The sequence below is a fragment of the Bombina bombina genome, chromosome 10 (genome assembly GCF_027579735.1).
Source record: "Bombina bombina isolate aBomBom1 chromosome 10, aBomBom1.pri, whole genome shotgun sequence".
Taxonomy (NCBI): domain Eukaryota; kingdom Metazoa; phylum Chordata; class Amphibia; order Anura; family Bombinatoridae; genus Bombina; species Bombina bombina.
The window spans coordinates 203,872,533-203,895,308 of record NC_069508.1 but is presented as its reverse complement, the minus strand read 5'-3'; the positions used below and the strand labels follow the sequence as shown (position 1 = coordinate 203,895,308).

The 22,776-nt window shown below is 37.5% G+C and overlaps 1 protein-coding gene across 9 annotated transcripts in view; it reads right to left on the bottom strand.

Annotated features, from left to right (window-relative positions):
- NFIA (nuclear factor I A) overlaps nt 1-22,776 on the bottom strand; it is a 761,934-nt gene that overhangs the window by 125,512 nt on the left and 613,646 nt on the right. For 7 of the 9 annotated variants that reach the window (XM_053693636.1, XM_053693638.1, XM_053693642.1 and 4 more), the window contains one exon: nt 9,041-9,219. In XM_053693636.1, coding sequence (XP_053549611.1) covers nt 9,041-9,219 — 179 coding nt within the window. The remainder of the gene's footprint in view (nt 1-9,040; nt 9,220-22,776) is intronic. The other 2 variants (XM_053693643.1, XM_053693635.1) reach the window with 1 other exon arrangement.

Here is a 22,776-nt window from a genome sequence, read left to right as displayed (position 1 = left end):
GTGATTGCTTAGAACACAGCACAAGTTCATTTAAATCTTTCCCTTACTAGTCACAGAAAACATGGAGATTCCACAGGCTTTTCAGGTGCTACGTCATGCAAAACCTTGCAAACTGTGCTAACAAAATGTCAGTTAAATGCAGTTTTTAATTGTTGATAAATGACTCTTTAAACACATAGTTAAAGTCAGCTCCAGACATCCAATGTACTTCTGGTCTGGCAGAACTAATCATAAGTGGCATATGTACATAGCTGCCAATCAGTGCCCCTTTTCAGTTTAGTATCAGTAGTATATTGCTGTTTTAGCGCTGACTTTAGCAATGTCTTTAACCCCTTTGTGAGAGTCAAATACACAGTTATGTTCAAGCAACAATCATTAAAGGCTGTAGCACATATATTTAATTAGTTCTCCTTTATGCCCCCCATTTTCAATATTATTTGTCAAACTGTAACAAGTGATGTCTTTTGCTCAGAAGAGAAGCTCATTACCATTTACTTGCTTTTTTTTTTAGCTTATCTCAATCATTTAAAAGTTTATGTAGTGAAAGTAGCAAAGTTATTCTATAAAGATTTATTTTTTTTGGAAAGGTTGTTTGTTCTTACACTCTGACAATATCAGTTCTGCTTACAGGCAGTCTGGTACTGAGCGCAGGAAAAACAGAATTTATGCTTACCTGATAAATTTCTTTCTCTTGTGATGTATCGAGTCCACGGATTCATCCATACTTATGGGATATTCTCCTTCCCTACAGGAAGTGGCAGAGAGAGCACCCACAGCAGAGCTGTCCATATAGCTCCTCCCTTAGCTCCACCCCCCAATCATTCGACCGAAGGCTAGGAAGAAAAAGGAGAAAACTATAGGGTGCAGTGGTGACTGAAGTTTTTTAAATAAAAATATACTACCTGTCTTAAATAGACAGGGCGGGCCGTGGACTCGATACATCACAAGAGAAAGAAATTTATCAGGTAAGCATAAATTCTGTTTTCTCTTGTAAGATGTATCGAGTCCACGGATTCATCCATACTTATGGGATACCAATACCAAAGCTTTAGGACACGGATGAAGGGAGGGACAAGACAGGTACCTTAAACGGTAGGCACCACTGCTTGTAGAACCTTTCTGCCAAAAATAGCCTCCGAAGAGGCAAAAGTATCAAATTTGGAAAATTTGGAAAAAGTATGAAGCGAAGACCAAGTCGCCGCCTTACAAATTTGTTCAACAGAAGCCTCATTTTTAAAAGCCCATGTGGAAGCCACTGCTCTAGTAGAATGTGCAGTAATTCTTTCAGGAGGCTGCTGGCAAGCAGTCTCATAAGCCAAACGGATGAAGCTTTTCAGCCAAAAGGAAAAAGAGGTAGCCGTAGCCTTTTGACCTCTCCGTTTACCAGAATAAACAACAAACAATGAAGATTTTTGACGGAAATCTTTAGTTGCTTGTAAGTAGAACTTTAAAGCACGAACAACATCAAGATTGTGCAACAGACGTTCCTTCTTTGATGAAGGATTAGGACACAGAGAAGGAACAACAATATCCTGATTGATATTCCTATTAGAAACAACCTTAGGAAGAAACCCAGGTTTGGTACGCAAAACCACCTTATCTGCATGGAAAACTAGGTAAGGTGAGTCACACTGTAAAGCAGATAACTGAGAAACTCTTCGAACCGAAGAGATAGCTACTAAAAACAAAACTTTCCAAGATAGAAGCTTAATATCTATGGAATGCATAGGTTCAAACGGAACCCCTTGAAGAACTTTAAGAACCAAGTTTAGGCTCCATGGTGGAGCAACAGGTTTAAATACAGGCTTGATCCTGACCAAGGCCTGACTAAATGCTTGAACGTCTGGAACATCTGCCAGACGTTTGTGTAAAAGAATAGACAGAGCAAATATTTGTCCCTTTAAGGAACTAGCTGATAATCCTTTCTCCAATCCTTCTTGGAGAAAGGACAAAATTCTAGGAATCCTAATCTTACTCCATGAGTAACCCTTGGATTCACACCAACAAAGATATTTGTGCCAAATCTTATGATAGATTTTCTGGTAACAGGCTTTCTAGCTTGAATCAGGGTATCAATGACCGACTCAGACAAACCACGCTTTGATAGAATCAGGCGTTCAATCTCCAAGCAGTCAGACGCAGAGAAATTAGATTTGGATGCTTGAACGGACCTTGAATTAGAAGGTCCTGCCTCATTGGCAGAGTCCACGGTGGAACAGATGACATGTTCACCAGGTCTGCATACCAAGTCCTGCGTGGCCACGCAGGCGCTATCAGAATCACTGAAGCTCTCTCCTGCTTGATTCTGGCAACCAGACGTGGGAGGAGAGGAAACGGTGGAAATACATAAGCCAGATTGAAGGACCAGGGCACTGCTAGAGCATCTATCAGTACAGCCTGGGGACCCCGGGACCTGGACCCGTAACAAGGAAGTTTGGTGTTCTGTTGGGACGCCATCAGATCCAATTCTGGTGTGCCCCATAGCTGAGTCAGCTGGGCAAATACCTCCAGATGGAGCTCCCACTCCCCCGGATGAAAAGTTTGACGACTTAGGAAATCCGCCTCCCAGTTCTCTACCCCTGGGATATGGATTGCTGAGAGATGGCAAGAGTGATCCTCCGCCCATCGGATTATTTTGGTTACCTCCATCATCGCTAGAGAACTCCGTGTTCCTCCTTGATGATTGATATAGGCTACAGTTGTGATGTTGTCCAACTGAAATCTGATGAATTTGGCCGCAGCTAGCTGAGGCCACGCCTGAAGCACATTGAATATCGCTCTCAGTTCTAGAATGTTTATCGGGAGGAGAGATTCCTTCCGAGACCATAAGCCCTGTGCTTTCAGGGATTTCCAGACTGCACCCCAGCCTAGCAGGCTGGCATCTGTCGTTACTATGAGCCACTCTGGCCTACGGAAACACATTCCCTGAGACAGGTGGTCCTGAGACAACCACCAGAGAAGAGAATCTCTGGTCTCTTGGTCCACATGCAGTTGAGGAGATAAATCTGCATAATACCCATTCCACTGTTTGAGCATGCATAGTTGCAGTGGTCTGAGGTGTAGGCGGGCATAGGGAACTATGTCCATTGCCGCTAACATGAGTCCGATTACCTCCATACACTGAGCCACTGATGGCCGAGGAATGGAATGAAGAGCTCGGCAAGTGAATAAAAGTTTTGATTTTCTGACCTCCGTCAGAAATATTTTCATTTCTACCGAGTCCCTAGGAAGGAAACTCTTGTGAGAGGGACGAGAGAACTCTTTTTTATGTTCACCTTCCACCCGTGAGATCTCAGAAAAGCCAACACGATGTCCCTGTGAGACTTGGCTAGCTGGAAAGTCGACGCCTGAATTAAGATGTCGTCTAGATAAGGCGCCACTGCTATACCCCGCGGTCTTAGAACCGCCAAAAGGGAACCTAGCACCTTTGTGAAAATTCTGGGAGCCGTGGCCAACCCGAAGGGAAGGGCCACTAACTGGTAATGCCTGTCCAGAAGGCAAATCTGAGGAATTGATGATGATCTCTGTGAATAGGGATGTGTAGATACGCATCCTTTAAATCCACGGTAGTCATATATTGACCCTCCTGGATCAGAGGAAGAATAGTCCGAATAGTCTCCATCCTGAAAGATGGTACTCTGAGGAATTTGTTAAGAATTTTGAGATCTACGATTGTTCTGAAAGTTCCCTCTTTTTTGGAAACCACAAACAGGTTGGAGTAAAAACCTAGCCCTTGTTCCGCTCTTGGAACTGGGCGGATCACTCCCATGGTATGTAGGTCTTCTACAGTGTATTTACACAGCGTAAGAACGCCTCTCTCTTTGTCTGGTTTGCAGACAATTGAGAAATGTGAAATCTCCCCCTTGGGGGGGGGGGGAGTCTTTGAAGTCCAGAAGATATCCTTGGGACACAATTTCTAAAGCCCAGGAATCGTGAACATTTCTTGGCCAAGCCTGAGCAAAGAGAGAGAGTCTGCCCCCTACTAGATCCGGCCCCGGATCGGGGGCTACCCCTTCATGCTGTCTTAGAGGCAGCAGCAGGCTTCTTGGCCTGTTTACCTTTGTTCCAAGCCTGGTTAGGTCTCCAGACTGATTTGGATTGGACAGAATTCCCCTCTTGCTTTGCTGCAGGGGAATTTGAAGCGGGACCACCCTTGAAGTTCCGAAAGGAACGAAAATTATTTTGTTTGGTCCTCATCTTATTTGTTTTATCCTGAGGGAGGGCATGGCCTTTCCCTCCAGTGATGTCTGAAATAATTTCTTTCAGTGCAAGCCCAAATAGGGTCTTTCCTTTGAAAGGGATGTTCAACAATTTAGATTTTGATGACACATCAGCAGACCAGGACTTAAGCCATAACGCCCTGCATGCTAAAATGGCAAAACCTGAATTATTTGCCGCTAATTTAGCCATTTGGAAAGCGGCATCTGTAATGAAAGAATTAGCCAATTTAAGGGCCTTAATTCTATCCATAATATCCTCTAATGGAGTCTCCACCTGAAGAGCCTCTTCTAGAGCCTCAAACCAGAAAGCAGCTGCAGTAGTTACAGGAACAATGCATGCAATAGATTGGAGAAGAAAACCTTGATGAACAAAAATTTTCTTTAGGAGACCCTCTAATTTTTTATCCATAGGATCTATGAAAGCAGAACTGTCTTCGATAGGTATAGTTGTACGCTTAGCAAGAGTAGAAATAGCTCCCTCCACCTTAGGAACAGTCTGCCACGAGTCCTGTATGGTGTCAGATATGGGAAACATTTTCTTAAAAACAAGAGGGGGAGCGAACGGAATACCTGGTCTATCCCACTCCTTAGTAACAATAGTCACAATCCTCTTAGGCACTGGAAAAACATCATTGTAAACAGGAACCTCTAAGTATCTGTCCATTTTACACAATTTCTCTGGGACCACTATAGGGTCACAATCGTCTAGAGTAGCTAATACCTCCTTGAGCAATAAGTGGAGGTGTTCAAGCTTAAATTTAAAGGCTGTCATATCAGAATTTGTCTGAGGGAGCGTCTCTCCTGAATCAGAAATCTCTCCCTCAGATAACAAATCCCTTACCCCTACTTCAGAACATTGTGAGGGTATATCGGATACGGCTACTAAAGCATCAGATGGCTCAGCATTTGTTCTTAACCCAGAGCTGTCACGCTTTCCTTGTAAACCAGGCAGTTTAGAGAAAACCTCTGTGAGGGTTTTATTCATAACTGTGGCCATGTCTTGTAAAGTAAATGAATTAGACGCACTAGAGGTACTTGGCGTCACTTGTGCAGGCGTTACTGGTTGTGACACTTGGGGAGAGCTAGATGGCATAACCTCATTTCCTTCTGTCTGAGAATCCTCTATTGCTATATTTTTAAGTGCTATAATATGCTCTTTATAATTTATAGACATATCAGTGCAAGTGGGACACATTCTAAGAGGGGGTTCCACAATGGCAAGCTTAGAAAAAACTTTAATCAAAGTAAATAACACTTTAAACAAAAACGGTACTGTGCCTTTAAGAGAAAAAAAAACAGTGTAAAAAAGCAGTAAACACAACAAAATTTTTACAGTAGCATCATAAAGCCTTAGTAACTTTGCACCACTATGCAAATAAACAATTAACCCTTTAATGTAAAAACCGGATTGAAAAAACTTCAAAACCGGTAAAATAACGTTCAGCACCTTGCCACAGCTCTGCTGTGGCGCCTACCTGCCCTTTAGGAACGATTTGTGGGGAAAAAAACCTCTTTACAGCCCTCAAATACAGCAGGAATCTCTGGAGAAGTAGCTGGATGCTTCTGAGGTAAATAAACTGTGCAACTCAAAATAGGCCCCTCCCACCTCACTTGAAGTTATGGGGCCTAAAAAACACCACAGAGTGTTTCTTAAACTACCCAGGTGGGTTAATAACCCTTAAACAAGCCACAAAGACCCCTTAAAGTTCCTCAAAAAACGTTTTATTTGTAATTAAACCAAAATGTTTTTTCCTATTAGTGTCACCAGTAACTATGAGCCCTTTATGCAAGCTTGGATTCCTCTTTTACTGAATACAGCTTACCTTTCCCTCATGGGGATATTGCCAGCCTTTTCCAGAAATAACACAGTCTGTCTAGAAAAAAATAGACGGAACATACCTTAATGCAGTTTAGCCTGCAAACTGTTCCCCCAACTGAAGTTTTCCTGTACTCTTCAGCCCTTGTGAGAACAGCAGTGGATCTTAGTTACAAAATGCTAAGATCATCATCCTCCTTGCAGAAATCTTCATCCCTTTTCTGCCAGAGAGTAAATAGTACACACCGGTACCATTTAAAATAACAAACTTTTGCTTGAGAAAATAAAAACTAACATTTTTGTCAGCACACTCACTTTGCCCTTCCTAGCAGTTAAAGGGACAGTTTACTCAAAATTTTTCTCCCCTTTAATTTGTTTCCAATGATCCACTTTACCTGCTGGAGTGTATTAAATTGTTTACAAGTAGCTCCTTTACCCTTATATTGGCATTTGAAATTGTTAATTTAGCATGTGGTATCCCCACCTATTCTGAAAGTTTGTGGCCGCGCGTACCAGCTATAGATAAGCTTTGTAAACACAGCCAGCAGAAGAAATTACACTCCCAGTGTGATAAAGCAGAGATAAGGTAATAAAATGTTGATTTTCCATTGTTCTCTCAAAGTATTGGTGATTGTTTTAAGGACAGATATAAGATAAAGAAGCAGGTATATGTACATAATGTGATACAGTAATGAGATCTGATTATACCTACAAGCTCAACCTATTTTATTAGGTTGTGGCTTCAAAACACAAAATCAGAGCTTTAATATATAGAAATAAACCTTAAAAGGCTAATTTTCATACATTTTTTACTCTGCAGTTGGTAAAAAAAGCAATTGTAAACACATTAAGGGAAAAACTATTTTACAGTATACTGTCCCTTTAAGCAGGCAGAGAGAATGACTGGGGGTGGGGCTAAGGGAGGAGCTATATAGACAGCTCTGCTGTGGGTGCTCTCTCTGCCACTTCCTGTAGGGAAGGAGAATATCCCATAAGTATGGATGAATCCGTGGACTCGATACATCTTACAAGAGAAATAGGAGACATAGAATAGTCTTTGACTAGATCAATAAATGCAGCAACAAATGTTAAATTAAACTGCATTAAATGCATAACTATAGCTGCTGTCAATCTACCTTTAACTACTTATGGACCTGTAGGGAAAATGAGCTCACACCAAGATATCCAAACAAATACTGTCTATATATATATATATATATATATATATATATATATATATATATATATATATATATATATATATATATATATATATATTTAACATACAAAATGTTTTAATAATGTAGCTAATAGTTGCCCGGATAACCAGAAAATCTGGAGCAAAATAATGCATGTTTACAGTGTAAAGAACCAAATAAGGCCCAGTGCTAAAGGGACAGTCTAATCAAAATTAAACTTCTATGATTAAGATAGGGCATGTCATTTTAAACAACTTTACTTTTAGAATCAAATTTGCTTTGTTCTTTTGGTATTCTTTGTTGAAAGCTAAACATAGGTAGGTTCATAAACTGATTTCTAAGCTGTTAAAGGCTGCCTCTTATCTCAGTGCAATTTTGACAGTTTTCCACAGCTAGACAGTGCTAGTTCAAGTTTTTCACCACTAGAGGGTGTTAGTTCATGTGTGTTATATAGATAACATTGTGCTCACGCCTGTGGAGTTACTTATGAGTCAGCACTGATTGGCTAAAATCAAAAAAGTCTGAAAAAAAACTGAAATAAGGGGGCAGTCTCCAAAAGGCTTATATACAAGGTAATCACAGAGGTAAAAAGTGTATTGATATAACAGTGTTGGTTATGCAAAACTGGGGAATGGTAAATAAAGGGATTATCTATCTTTTTAAACAATAAACATTTTCAAGCAGACTGTCCCTTTAACAGAAATCTGTTTGTGCTGCAGAATAATATGTAAGATTTGTGGATTTTAGACCACTAGTCTTTAAATAAATGTTCTTGTTAAAAATAAAAAATAAATGCTCTGTATTGTTTGAATTTTATTTTAAAACTACTACCCCTTTTCAAAAAGGGAATAACCGCTAAAAAGGGGTTAAATGTAGATCAATTTGCACAGCCAAGTGTAATGCTATGCTGCTTTTGGGAAGGACACAGTCAGTGAACCACAGAGGAGCAGCATTCTTACATATCCACCAATTAACTGCTAGGATTTAAATGGGAAGGTCAGTGAAGTAAAGCAGATATATAGCTGTAAGTGTTTAACCAATTTCATATAAAACCTTCTTTAATGTCCCTTTGAATTGCAGGAAAATCAGCCAAAATAAATAATGAATGTTTTAATTTCACATAATTAAGCATTTTATAGGAAATTCAATCTTGAGTTCAATATCCCTTTAAAGGGACATAAAACCCAATTTTTTTCTTTCATGATTCAGTTATTGTTTTAACCCCTCAAGGACCAGGAGTTTCAGAGAAAAACTTGTCCAAAAGACCAGATAATTGTTAGCATTTCTGCTGTCACTTTAAAACAGAAATAGAGCCTTGTTTTTTTTATTCACCTATCAAAACTAGAGGGCAGCACTATTTTCCTGCCATGCAGTGCGCCAGAGGTCTCTCTTCAACACAGAATACCATAAGAGCGAAGCAAATTTGACAATAGAAGTAAATTAGAAACTTTTTTTAAATTGTATTATCTGCCTGAATCACACAAGAAAGTTTAAGGGTTTCATATCCCTTTAATTGTTGGCTTTTAATGCAATCTCCCTTTAAATATTAGGAACATTGCATTCCTAATTGGTATTTAAAAATGTAAACGACTCTTTGAAGTGAAATGCCCATCAACACTCCACCTCATTGACTGCTTTGGAAGTCTGATTCTCTGCGCACAGCACACTGTCTGGGTAAATCAAGATTAGAAGCTATCTTTGTAGTCTGACAAGCATTGCTGAAGTACATTCAAACACTTTACTGAATAAAGCTGTTGTTTGACATGTGGCAGACGCTTCGTAAGAAGTAAAAACTGTATCCTTACGTTTAGGAACCCCACCTGTCCGGCCTGCTGACCAGCGTCGGGGCAGACGAGTTGGACAAACTCTTTCAAGGTCTCCTGCGGGTGATAGCGGATTGCTGGGTGTGAGAAATACGGTCCAGGCTGTTGGATAATGGGTGACGTTGGAAAATGAAGAGTCGATGGAGTTGCGTGTGGACTTGCTACAAAAAAGAAAGTAGATGTGATTAGAAGGTTGACATAATGTTAAGTTCACTTTAAGGTTATAATATGAATAAAAACAGAATAAAAGACCATACGTTTAGATAATATATAAAAAATATATTTTAAAACAGATATTTAAAATATATATATATATATATATATATATATATATATATATATATATATATATATATATATATATATATATATATATAGATTGGAGAAGTCCAGTAGTTAAAAAATAACAATAGTATTGCAGTATATATTAATACCTCTTTATTGGACTAACATTATATAGTAAAAAACAAGCTTTCGAGAGCTTCCTCAGGTGCATTGCTTCAGACCTGAAGAGAGCAAACGCTCAAAAGCTTATCTTTTACTCTATAATGTTAGTACGATAAAAAAGGTATTAATGCATACTGCAATACTATTGTTTATATATATATATATATATATATATATATATATATATATATATATATATATATATATATATATATATATATACACACATATACACACACACATACACAGTATATATACACACACACAAATATATACTTTTGACTATTGTATAAAGGGATATGAACCCCCAATTTTTTTCTTTCATGATTCAGATAGAGCAGCAATTCCCTGCCCTGCATACACCCTCTGCCCTGCATACAGTCTTTGCACTGCATACACCCTCTGCCCTGCACACACCCTCTGCCCTGCATACACCCTCTGCCCTGCATACACCCTCTGCCCTGCATACACCCTCTGCCTTGCATACACCCTATGCCCTGCATACAGTCTCTGCCCTGCATACACCATCTGCCCTGCACACACCCTCTGCCCTGCATACACCCTCTGCCCTGTCTCTGCCTTGCATACACCCTCTGCCCTGCACACACCCTCTGCCCTGCATACACCCTCTGCCCTGCATACACCCTCTGCCCTGCATACACCCTCTGCCTTGCATACACCCTATGCCCTGCATACAGTCTCTGCACTGCATACACCCTCTGCCCTGTCTCTGCCTTGCATACACCCTATGCCCTGCATACAGTCTCTGGACCGAGGTCGTATGCAGATCAGAGGGAGTGGTACTGCAGCTGATTGGCTGTAACACCTGTCAGTTAAAAAGGGAATAATAAGGCTTGCTTTGGGGGTTTGGCAGCAGAGGCAAGCCCTGAACACCTTATGAGGTGCAAACATTACCCTTATGAACTGGTTCAGCCCACTAGGGGTAAGTTTACTGCCTGTTTTTCTCCAATGTTATGAAAGTGACATAAAAACAAAAATGTGTTTAATAAGAAGAAATACAAAGTATGTCTGTTTAAAAACACTTCTGTTATCCATTTTGCACAAACGATAAGACAAACACAGTAAAAATCTGACAAATTAAAAATTGATTTGATAAGATATACTGCACAAAGGGAATGTGTAATCTGCATATAAACACAGTTATATCAAGAAGCCATATAATTAAATAACATAAAAACACGGATAAAACAGCAGGCTAAGCTTTCATATTAGTTACAGTAACGTTATTACAGCAGTTTCTTATATGTCATGCTTTTTTGGTGGTTTTTGGCATTGTGACACAAAGTAATTCATACTACAGTTATTCAAGAAAGGGGAAATCAAGTGACTATTTAACTCTCATCTAATATAGATATTTTTTTGGCAGCAAATGAATGGAAACCAACAATTTGTTATAGATTTGTGAAATAATCTTTAGCCTCTAGAAAGAGAAAGCAGGGAAAATAAGTGACTTTAATAAAGATACAAATCAACCAGTTTTTATTTAAAGTTAAAAAAATGTCCAAATTATATTTCGCTGTTTAAAATGTCACAATTTCTTAAAACAACACAACAAAATGATTAATTACACATGAATTTCAACTACATTAAAAAAAAAAATCACATTTTTTCTTACTTTCATTAAATAAATTAATTTTTAAAGGGACAGCCTACTCCAGAATTGTTATTGTTTAAAAAGATAATCCCTTTATTACCCATTCCCCAGTTTTGCATAACCAACACAGTTATATTAATATACTTTTTACCTCTGTGATTACCCTGTATCTAGGCCTCTGCAGACTGCCCCTTATCTCAGTTACATTAATAAACTTTTTACCTCTGTGATTACCTTGTATCTAAGCCTCTGCAGACTGCCCCTTATCTCAGTTATATTAATATACTTTTTACCTCTGTGATTACCTTGTATCTAACCCTCTGCAGACTGCTCCTTATCCCAGTTATATTAATATACTTTTTACCTCTGTGATTACCTTGTATCTAAGCCTCTGCAGACTGCTCCTTCTCTCAGTTATATTAATATACTTTTTACCTCTGTGATTACCTTGTATCTAAGCCTCTGCAGACTGCTCCTTATCTCAGTTATATTAATATACTTTTTACCTCTGTGATTACCTTGTATCTAAGCCTCTGCAGACTGCCCCCTTATCTCAGTTATATTAATATACTTTATACCTCTGTGATTACCTTGTAACTATGAAAACTATTATGGTTCACCCACTACATAGGTATACTCAAAAATATGCTTTTTTACACAAATACAGGGGAAAAGATAATCCCATATATATATATATATATATATATATATATATATATATATATATATATATATATATATATATATATATATATATATATATATATATACAAGTTATCAACTAAACATTAAAATATCATTTTTATTATGTTATATCAGTAAAAGACAGTAAAACAGAAATGAAATCTTGCTGCCCAGCTGAAGAAATTAAAAACACTACTCCATTTGTAACCAAAATCAAATGAAATCATGCAAAATATTATTGTTAAAAAAATTAACAGAAATGTGTCCTTTATGGATCGGTAGGAAGGGGAATATCTCAAATGTATCAAATCAACTGTGTGCTGTGTTCTTGGCTGTATAAATTATAAACTGTAGGTTGGAAAAGTGATTTCCGTTATAGTAATGAAGTAACAGTCAAAACATTATCACGGATGTCAAACTGCACCTGTTTTACCTAGGAATTTTCCCACCTCCCCCTCTCTTGGTAGTATAGATTCAATGTCAAGGTATTACTTGAATTATAATTATTGTTGCAAAATTATATTATTAAAGGGACACTAAACCCAATTTTTTTCTGTCATGATTCAGATAGAGCAGCAACTTTATAATTTACTACAATTATTATTTTTTCTTCGTTCTCTTGGTACCTTTATTAAAAAAAGCAGGAATGTAAAGCTTAGGAGCCGGCCCATTTTAAGTTCAGCACACTGGATAGTGCTTGCTTATTGGTGGCTACATTTAACCACCAATAAGCAAGCATAACCCAGGTTCTGAACCCAAAATGGGCCTGCTCCTAAGCTCCTAAAACACTGGAAAGAGTGACACCTAAAATATTTGGAACTTATTATCTGATATGCTTGTATTTTATGTGAGCTATTAAATGGTGTTCCTTTAATGAGAATTCCAATGGTTGTACCGCGGACTACTCTATATTTGCAAAACACTACGTTTATTTATTTTTTTACATTATCATTCAAATACCAAACTTTTATAGGCCTGTGTAACCCTCCCTATCAATCAAGCCTATCCTGGCTGTGCAGGTGCAAAAACCAAGTGATAGGTTAAACAGTGTGTTAATGCTGTATAAAGGTATATATAATATCTGTAATAACTCGCTTAAAAAATGCCTACTAACAATTTATTAGTGTGTATGGGAGAGATATATTTATACACACTAATAAATTGTTAGTTGGCATTTTTTAAGCGAGTTATAACAGATATTATGTATACCTTTTTTATTATTATTATTATTATTATTATCAGGTATTTGTAGAGCGCCAACAGATTCCGCAGCGCTGTAAACAAATTTGGTCTACAGGATAGCTTTTGTAGGGGTCAAGTGGGTAGAGGGCCCTGCCGAGAGTTTCACTGTTGTAGTCGGCTCTTATGAAGCGATCTGTAAACAGCTGGGCCTATAGGCTTACATTCTAAGGGGTTCAAGGGGAAAGCAATGGCGTTAGGAAAGGTTAGTGTTGGTTGTATGCATCCCAATAGTAGAGTTTTTAGGGAGTGCTTGAAGCTGTTAAAACTAGGAGCGAGGCAGGGAATTCCACAAGATGGGGGCCAGTCTGGAGAAGTCCTGTAAACGTGAATGTGAGGAAGTAACGAGAGGAGGAGAGGAGGAGATCCTGAGCTGAACGAAGGGGACGGGAGGGAGAGTATCTAGAGACAAGTTCTGAGATGTAGGGGGGAGCAGTGCAGTTGAGAGCTTTATATGTCAGGGTGAGGGTTTTATGTTTAATCCTAGAGGCAAGAGGAAGCCAGTGAAGGGATTGGCAGAGAGGTGCAGCAGATGAGGAGCGACGAGTAAGGAAGATGAGCCTGGCAGAGGCATTCATAATGGATTGTAAAGGAGCTATGCGGCAGCTAGGTAGACCAGAGAGGACAGAGTTGCAGTAGTCGAGGCGGGAAAGGATGAGAGAGTGGATTAAAATCTTGGTTGTATCTTGTGTAAGGAAATGTCTAATTTTAGTGATGTTTTTAAGGTGGAAGCGGCAGGCTTTAGCCAAGGACTGAATGTGAGGAGTGAAGGAAAGATCTGAGTCAAGTGTGACCCCAAGACATCGGGCGTGCGGGGTAGGGGTAATGATGGAATTATCAACATACCTTTATACAGCATTAACACACTGTTTAACCTATCACTTGGTTTTTGCACCTGCACAGCCAGGATAGGCTTGATTGATAGGGAGGGTTACACAGGCCAATAAAAGTTTGGTATTTGCAAGTATTGTTTGTCAGAAGAAGGGACTGTGTTTTGTCTGAAATGTCACTTAAATGAAATATTCACTATATCCTGACGGCTGAAGACCAGTAAGTGCTTAATTACTAAATATATATATATATAAATAACAATTTAAGCACTAATGAACTCATTATTAACCCACAGAAACATTTTGTGAATTGGCCAACAGAAGATAATCCTTTTTCTACCCCAAATCTTATAACACAATGTATATTTTTGAGAAACCAATACAATTCAGTCATTTGGTGCATTATATTTATGTTCTTGAATTATATTTAATTATATTTAATGCATGTACTAAAACATTTCTATTACTGGAATCTGCATTAAATTGTAAAGATGCAGGGTAATGATTTTCAAATTTAAAAAAACCCCCATCTGGAAATATAATGCGTTTTGCACAAGGTTATGCAGACGGTGAGCAATAAATCATGGTTACTAAAGATCTATTACTAACTCATAAGGTTATTGAATTGCTTGGTAAATTTGTACTTCAAAACTTCAACTTTTTGTGCTCTTTTTATTACACATTTAATGGCTGATAAAATCAGCCGGACCCATCCAGATGACTCATTTTTACACTTGTTTTAGATCTGAAACAATGCATGAGCTTAGCCTGAGTTCCTTATACTGTGAGTCAAACTAGATAGTCTTATCTTGCTATAATTCAGTTCCAGATTTACAAATTGCATCATATCTATGTCAACTATTTAATTATATTTATTCAGCAAATCCCCATCTGTTCCTCATTTTCCTAAGTCTGTTGTGTTATGTGGGGTTGCAATTGTAATCCCAAAGTCTACAAAATGGTTAACTCTTACTCCTGGCTTCTATGACATACGCAGGCTGGGTTATCATTGCCATATATTTTATACATGTGTAGGTTTTTTAATTGAGCACATCTTTTTGTTAAATAAAGTTGTAATCTTCTTGGGCAATTAGCTGATAAAGAGTTCCTTGTAAATTTATTCTGCTGCCAGAACAACTTTTAAATGAGCTGGGTTCTTTCTCCCTCTTCCCACAAGTAGGTTGATTTCTGCTGCTTCCTCTTGTTTACATCACTTTTCTATAGTCAATACTGTAGAATTCATATTTTCAGTATAGGTGGCAATTCCAATATGTCATAGTGGCAATTTTAAATGAGAAAATATAGGTAAAGGTGCTATTTGTAGAAAATATTACCCCCAGGTAAACTATATCTATGGGAACACATTAAAGGGGTTAAAGAAAACAGTACAATAATTATTCATGATTTGTTATGCATTAAATGCAAATTAGCAGTGCAGTTCAGTAGTTTTCAGGAAGGATCTACTGCCACGAAACGCGTAGACTGTTCTCTTTTCTAATACAATTCTTGTTCTTATTATGACACTATATAAAAGCTATTCTTTTGTCAGTGAGTCTCTTGTGCATCTAAATAGCGGTGCTGCTAGTGTGAGAGTAAGGGATTGGCTCACAATCTGAAATAAAATAAATAGAAACACTGGGTTCTAAACTACTTGGTAGCCTTTGAGTCAGCTGTCTCAGCTATGCACCATTACATCTCCTAATGTCTGCACTTGGCTCTCCCTCCTGGAGGATCCTCTGAATCAATTATCCTCTTGATTGTACAGTCAATCACATCACTAAACCAAGATAAACATTTGTCGAGCCCTAAGCCAAACCCAGTTATCAGGGAGCCACAGGCTCCTAGAATTTTACCACTGGCTCCTACATTTTAAACAGATTTGTTGACCCCTGCCTTAAGCTATTTTTGCTTGTATTCCTGCTTAAAAACTCCAATCACAATTTGCCCTTGATCCTGACTGTTTCTGAACATGAAATGCTGCAAAGATCTTCAACTGATCTACAGTAAAGAATCTTATAGTGATCTTAATGTGTTTGGTGTGGCACCAGTTATTGATTGAATGGATGCTGGAAGGAGAAAGTGTATCCACTCAGCCACCACATAACTTCTAAGCACCTTTGTAGGTAAACAAAAGTGTTATAAACACGGGAGAAAAAAACAACAGTATTCTAGACAAGAAAATATTACATTTACAGTTATATTCTTTCTGGTTTAAAAGACTTTCTAATTTAGATGTTGACATCTTGCTGTGCCTGTATATGGCACTGAATGGGTTAAAAGACAAGGACACGCAACAGGCAGGCGCTAGAATTAAAAGTGCATAAAAACTTAATTCTGAGTTTCATGAACAGTAATAATAGAAATAAATTAGAAAGTTGTTTAAAACCTCATGCCCTATCTGAATCATGAGATAAAAATATTAGGATTCATGTCCCTTTAAAGGGACAGTAAACACCAATGCTTATATAACTGCGCGTAATAGCCACTACTATAAAGAAGAATATGCACATATACTGATCTAAAAATCCACTATAAAACCTTTTAAACACTTAGGGCCAGATTACACGAAAAAAGCTAATTAATGTTCCTGCTTGAGTGTTAATTGCGCTATAAGTAAGCTTTTTGTGCTCATCGGGTTGCACTTGTATTATTAGTTGAAAGTAAATTGTTTTAGCTTGCGAACTAACTTGATGAGCGCAAAAATATGAACTTAGAATATCGCGTGCGCATTCACGTATTCCCCATAGAAGTCAATGGAGCAAAAAAAGTGAAAAAAAAAACCCACCGAACTCGAGAGCAAACCTGATCGCGTATTCTCATGTGCTCTAACCAGATATGAAAATAAGAATATTTCACATTCCAATGTTCTTCACATAGAAGAATATGTTCTATTTATTCATAAATATATATCTCTACATATATCTGATGGTTTTTGGTACAATATATATCTATACCTATACATATATATATATATATATATATATATATATATATATATATATATATACACATACTGAATATACTTATACATTATTATATATAGGTATATAGATATATACAGGAATATCTATTTATAAATACTTAGAACATATTCTGCTATGTGCAGAATATTGGAATGTGAAATATTTACAGTAAATACATAGTTAAAACTTTTATTAAATACCACCTAGATTACGAGTTTGGCGTTATGAGTGAAAAAGCAGTATTATGGCCCATAACGCTTCATTTTCCCTAACACCTATACGCTGTCAGTATAGGTGTACCGCACACCTTTTAGCCAGTCACGCAACGTCAGTACCGCACTTTTAAAAATGTCCTTTTTCAATGGTACTCCCATAGTGCCGGTATTACGAGTTTGCCTGGGAGGCAAAAAAGTGAGCGGTACACCCTATACCGACAAGATTCGTAACACCATCTAATGTCAGTAGTTATGAGTTTTACGTTACAAAGCTGTAACATAAAACTCATAACTAAAGCTTTACAAAGTACACTAACACCCATAAACTACCTATTAACCCCAAACCGAGGCATCGCAAACACTATAATATACTTATTAACCCCTAATCTGCCGCTCCGGACATCGTCGCCACTATTAAAATTTATTAACCTTTATTCCTCTGCTCCCCAACATTATCGCCACTATAATAAACCTATTAACCCCATAAACCGCCGCAGTCCCGCATGGCAAACACTATTTAAATATTATTAACCCCTAAACTGCCGTCCGCCCCACACCGCCACTATAATAAACCTATTAACCCCTTAACCGCAAGCCCCCCACAATGAAATATACTTAGATAAACTATTAACCCCTGAACCTAACAATCCTCTAACTTTATATTAAAATTACAAATTCCCTATCTTAAATTAAATTAAAACCTACCTGTTAAATTACAAAAATTAATTTAACCTAACAATTAAACTAATATAATTATGAAGCTACAATTAAACTAACTACATATTAAAAAAAAAAACTAAACTACACATTAAAAAAATCCTAACACTACTCTAAAAATGAAAAAAGTAACTAATTACAAAAAAATATAACTAAATTACAAAAAATAAAAATTATGAAAAATAAGAAACAAATTAACAAAAATAAAAACAAATTACACCTAATCTAATAGCCTTATCAAAATAAAAAGCCCCCCAAAATAAAAAAAACCCTAGCCTACAATAAACAAACACCCCCCTCCCCAACAGTAAAACCCACCACCCACCCAACCAACCCCCTTAAATAACTATCTAAAATAACCTAAGCTAACCATTGCCCTGAAAAGGACATTTGTATTTGCCCTTAAAAGGGCATTTAGCTCTTTTGCCATGCCCTGAAAAGGGCAATCAGCTCTTTTATGAAAAGCCCAAACCCTAAGCTAAAATAAAAACCCACCCAAAAAACCCTTAAAAAAAACTAACACTAACCCCCGACGATCCACTTACAGTTATTGAAGTCCCGCTTGAAGGATCCATCTAGCCTTGTGAAGTCCTCATCCAGACGGCAAGCAGTCTTCATCCAGACGGCCTCTTTGATCTTCATCCACCTGGCGAAGTCCTCATCCAGGTGGCATCTTCTATCTTCACCATCCGGCGCGGAGCAGGTCCATCCTGAAGACATCCGACGCGGAGCATCCTCTTCATACGGTCTCTGCCATACACTGGAACTTCAATGCAAAGATGGCGTCCCTTGCATTCCTATTGACTGAAAGATCAGCCAATAGGAATTAAAGCTGCTATAATCCTATTGGCTGTTCCAATCAGCCAATAAGATTGAGCTTTCATCCTATTGGCTGTTCCAATCAGCCAATAGGATTAAACTCTCATTCTATTTGCTGATTGGAACAGTCAATAGGATGAGAGTTCAAACCATCTTTGATGGTGTCCCTTGCATTGAAGTTTCAGTGTACAGCGGAGACTGTATGAAGATGATGCTCCACGCCGAATGTCTTCAGGATGGACCCGCTCAGCGCCAGATGGATGAAAGTAGAAGATGCTGTCTGGATGAAGACTTCTTGCCGCCTGGATGAGGACTTTGCCGGCTGGATGAAGATCGAAAAGGCCGCCTGGATGAAGACTTCTTGCTGCCTGGATGAGGACTTCGCCGGCTGGATGGATCCTTCAAGCGGGACTTCTATAACTGTAAGTGGATCGTTGGGGGTTAGTGTTAGGTTTTTTTAAGGTTTTTTTGGGGTGGGTTTTTACTTTAGCTTAGGGTTTGGGCTTTTCATAAAAAGAGCTTTTCAGGGCATGGCAAAATAGCTTTTTTTATTTTGATAGGGCTATTAGATTAGGTGTAATTCGTTTTAATTTTTGATAATTTGTTTCTTATTTTTTGTAATTTTTTTATTTTTTTATAATTTATTCATTTTAATTTTAGTAATTTTAGTGTTTTTTTTTAATGTTAGGTTTTAGTGTAAGGCAGGTTAGGTTTTATTTCACAGGTAAGTTTGTATTTATTTTAACTAGGTAGTTAATAAATAGTTAATAACTATTTACTAACTAGTCTACCTAGTTAAACTAAATACAAACTTACCTGTAAAATAAAAATAAAACCTAAGCTAGCTACAATATAACTATTAGTTATATTGTAGATAGCTTAGGCTTTATTTCACACGTAATTATGTATTTTGTTTAAAATAGTTATTATTTAGTTAATAATTGTAACTTTAATTTAGTTATATTTAAATTATGTTAAAGTTAGGGGGTGTTAGGCTTAGGGTTACGTTAGGGTTAGGTTTAGGGGTTAATATAATTATTTAGTGGTAGTGATGTGGGAGGCCAGAGGTTTAGGGGTTAATAGTATTATGTAGGGGTGGCGATGTTAGGAGCAGCAGATTAGGGGTTAATAGTATGTAGTGGGCGGCAATGTTAGGGGCAGCAGATTAGGGGTTAATAGTATTATGTAGGGGGCGGCGATTTTAGGGGCAGCAGATTAGGGGTTAATAACTGTATGTAGGTGGTGGCGATGTTAGGGGCAGCAGATTAGGGGTGTTTAGACATGGGGTTTATGTTAGGTTTTTACATTAAATGTATTTTCCCCATAGACATCAATGGGGCTGTGTTACAGAGCTTTTTATTCCGGGATCGCAGGTGTTAGACTTTTTTTGGCCGGCTCTCCCCATTGATGTCTATGGGGAACTTGTGCACGAGCACGTAACAGCAGCGCTTGTTTTCTGTGCGGTATGGAGCTCAACGCCACCATATCGCCCGCACAAGTCTGCTTTTTTTAAACTCGTAATACCAGCGCTATAGGGGGTTCAAATAACGTCACTTTTGTGGCGGTCGTTAAAAACCCTATAGCGCTCAAAACTCGTAATCTAGCTGTATGAATATTACATAAATATGTTTTTTCATGTTTATATCTACTTAACTGCAAAGAGCTCTAGTGCACTTATATATATATACATATATAGGTGTGTACATATCTATGTATGTTTTTATATGTGTATATATGTCTGTAAATACTTATTTATATATAGTTATTTTGCCTATTTTTCCCTCTAATTTACACTTGATTTTTTTCATTTTTTGCAGAGTTTTTTTTTTATCCTTCTGCATGTTACCCAGTGATTGCTTAGGGGAGACTTCAAGGGTTCTACAAAATGTTTACCAAGTTGTTTTTTCTAAATGTTTTAATGCCTTGGTTGCATATGCAATGACGTGCTTATTACTGATATATACAGTTCATATATAAAAACTGACTAAAGGTAAAACAGAGGAACAATATAATAACAGTTTTGTACCTTTGCAGAACTAAGGGTCACACTAAATACTATTATCTGTCTCCTACAGGCTCATGGAATCTAAATGGCAACACAATAAACATCTGTAAAGCATAATCCTGCAGCATTTTGAAACTGTACAGAAGGTTAGAAATGACTGATTTTCATGATGAAGCATCTGCAAAAACGCTAGAAATTCCCACATACCGCCTGAGAGCAGGAACAACAGCACCTGGATGTCACGGCTACAAAAAGGGCTCTGCGGTTTAGTGGAAATTCACACATATTAATTCCTAATACATTTATTTAGAACCTAGAACTGCTTTATTAGTTAGAGAAGCAGAGACGGATAAATATAACGGCTCCATGTAATAAGCCACGTAAGCTGCTCCGGAGTCCTTGCGGGGTAGCAGGGTGCCTGCTTCCCGCAATGTAAGAAGCAGCGGCCATTAGATATTAAAGTCAAAATTAAACGATCATGATTTAGACCGAGCACGCAATTAAAAAAACAAAACAAAAAAACCTTTGCAATTTGCTTCCATTATAAAAAAAAATGCATAACAGTATTATACATTAGCAAGAGCACTAGATGGCAGCAGTTTTATAATAATGTTATACATTAGCAAGAGCACTAGATGGCAGCAGTTTTATAATAATGTTATACATTAGCAAGAGCACTAGATGGCAGCAGTTTTATAACAATGTTATACATTAGCAAGAGCACTAGATGGCAGCAGTTTTATAACAATGTTATACATTAGCAAGAGCACTAGATGGCAGCAGTTTTATAACAATGTTATACATTAGCAAGAGCACTAGATGGCAGCAGTTTTATAACAATGTTATACAATAGCAAGAGCACTAGATGGCAGCGGTTTTATAACAATGTTATACATTAGCAAGAGCACTAGATGGCAGCAGTTTTATAACAATGTTATACATTAGCAAGATAACTAGATGGCAGCAGTTTTATAACAATGTTATACATTAGCAAGAGCACTAGATGGTAGCAGTTTTATAACAATGTTATACATTAGCAAGAGCACTAGATGGCAGCAGTTTTATAACAATGGTATACATTAGCAAGAGCACTATATAGCAGTAGTTTTATAATAATGTTATACATTAGCAAGAGCACTAGATGGCAGCAGTTTTATAACAATGTTATACATTAGCAAGAGCACTAGATGGCAGCAGTTTTATAACAATGTTATACATTAGCAAGAGCACTAGATGGCAGCAGTTTTATAACAATGTTATACATTAGCAAGAGCACTAGATGGCAGCAGTTTTATAACAGTGTTATATATTAGCAAGAGCACTAGATGGCAGCAGTTTTATAACAATGTTATACATTAGCAAGAGCACTAGATGGCAGCAGTTTTATAACAATGTTATACATTAGCAAGAGCACTAGATGGCAGCAGTTTTATAACAATGTTATACATTAGCAAGAGCACTAGATGGCAGCAGTTTTATAACAATGTTATACATTAGCAAGAGCACTAGATGGCAGCAGTTTTATAACAATGTTATACATTAGCAAGATAACTAGATGGCAGCAGTTTTATAACAATGTTATACATTAGCAAGAGCACTAGATGGTAGCAGTTTTATAATAATGTTATACATTAGCAAGAGCACTAGATGGCAGCAGTTTTATAACAATGTTATACATTAGCAAGAGCACTAGATGGCAGCAGTTTTTATAACAGTGCTATACATTAGCAAGAGCACTAGACAGCAGCAGTTTTATAACAATGTTATACATTAGCAAGAGCACTAGATGGCAGCAGTTTTATAATGTTATACATTAGCAAGAGCACTAGATGGCAGCAGTTTTATAACAGTGTTATACATTAGCAAGAGCACTAGATGGCAGCAGTTTTATAACAATGTTATACATTAGCAAGAGCACTAGATGGCAGCAGTTTTATAACAATGTTATACATTAGCAAGAGCACTAGATGGCAGCAGTTTTATAACAGTGTTATACATTAGCAAGAGCATTAGATGGCAGCAGTTTTATAACAATGTTATACATTAGCAAGAGCACTAGATGGCAGCAGTTTTATAACAATGTTATACATTAGCAAGAGCACTAGATGGCAGCAGTTTTATAATGTTATACATTAGCAAGAGCACTAGATGGCAGCAGTTTTATAACAGTGTTATACATTAGCA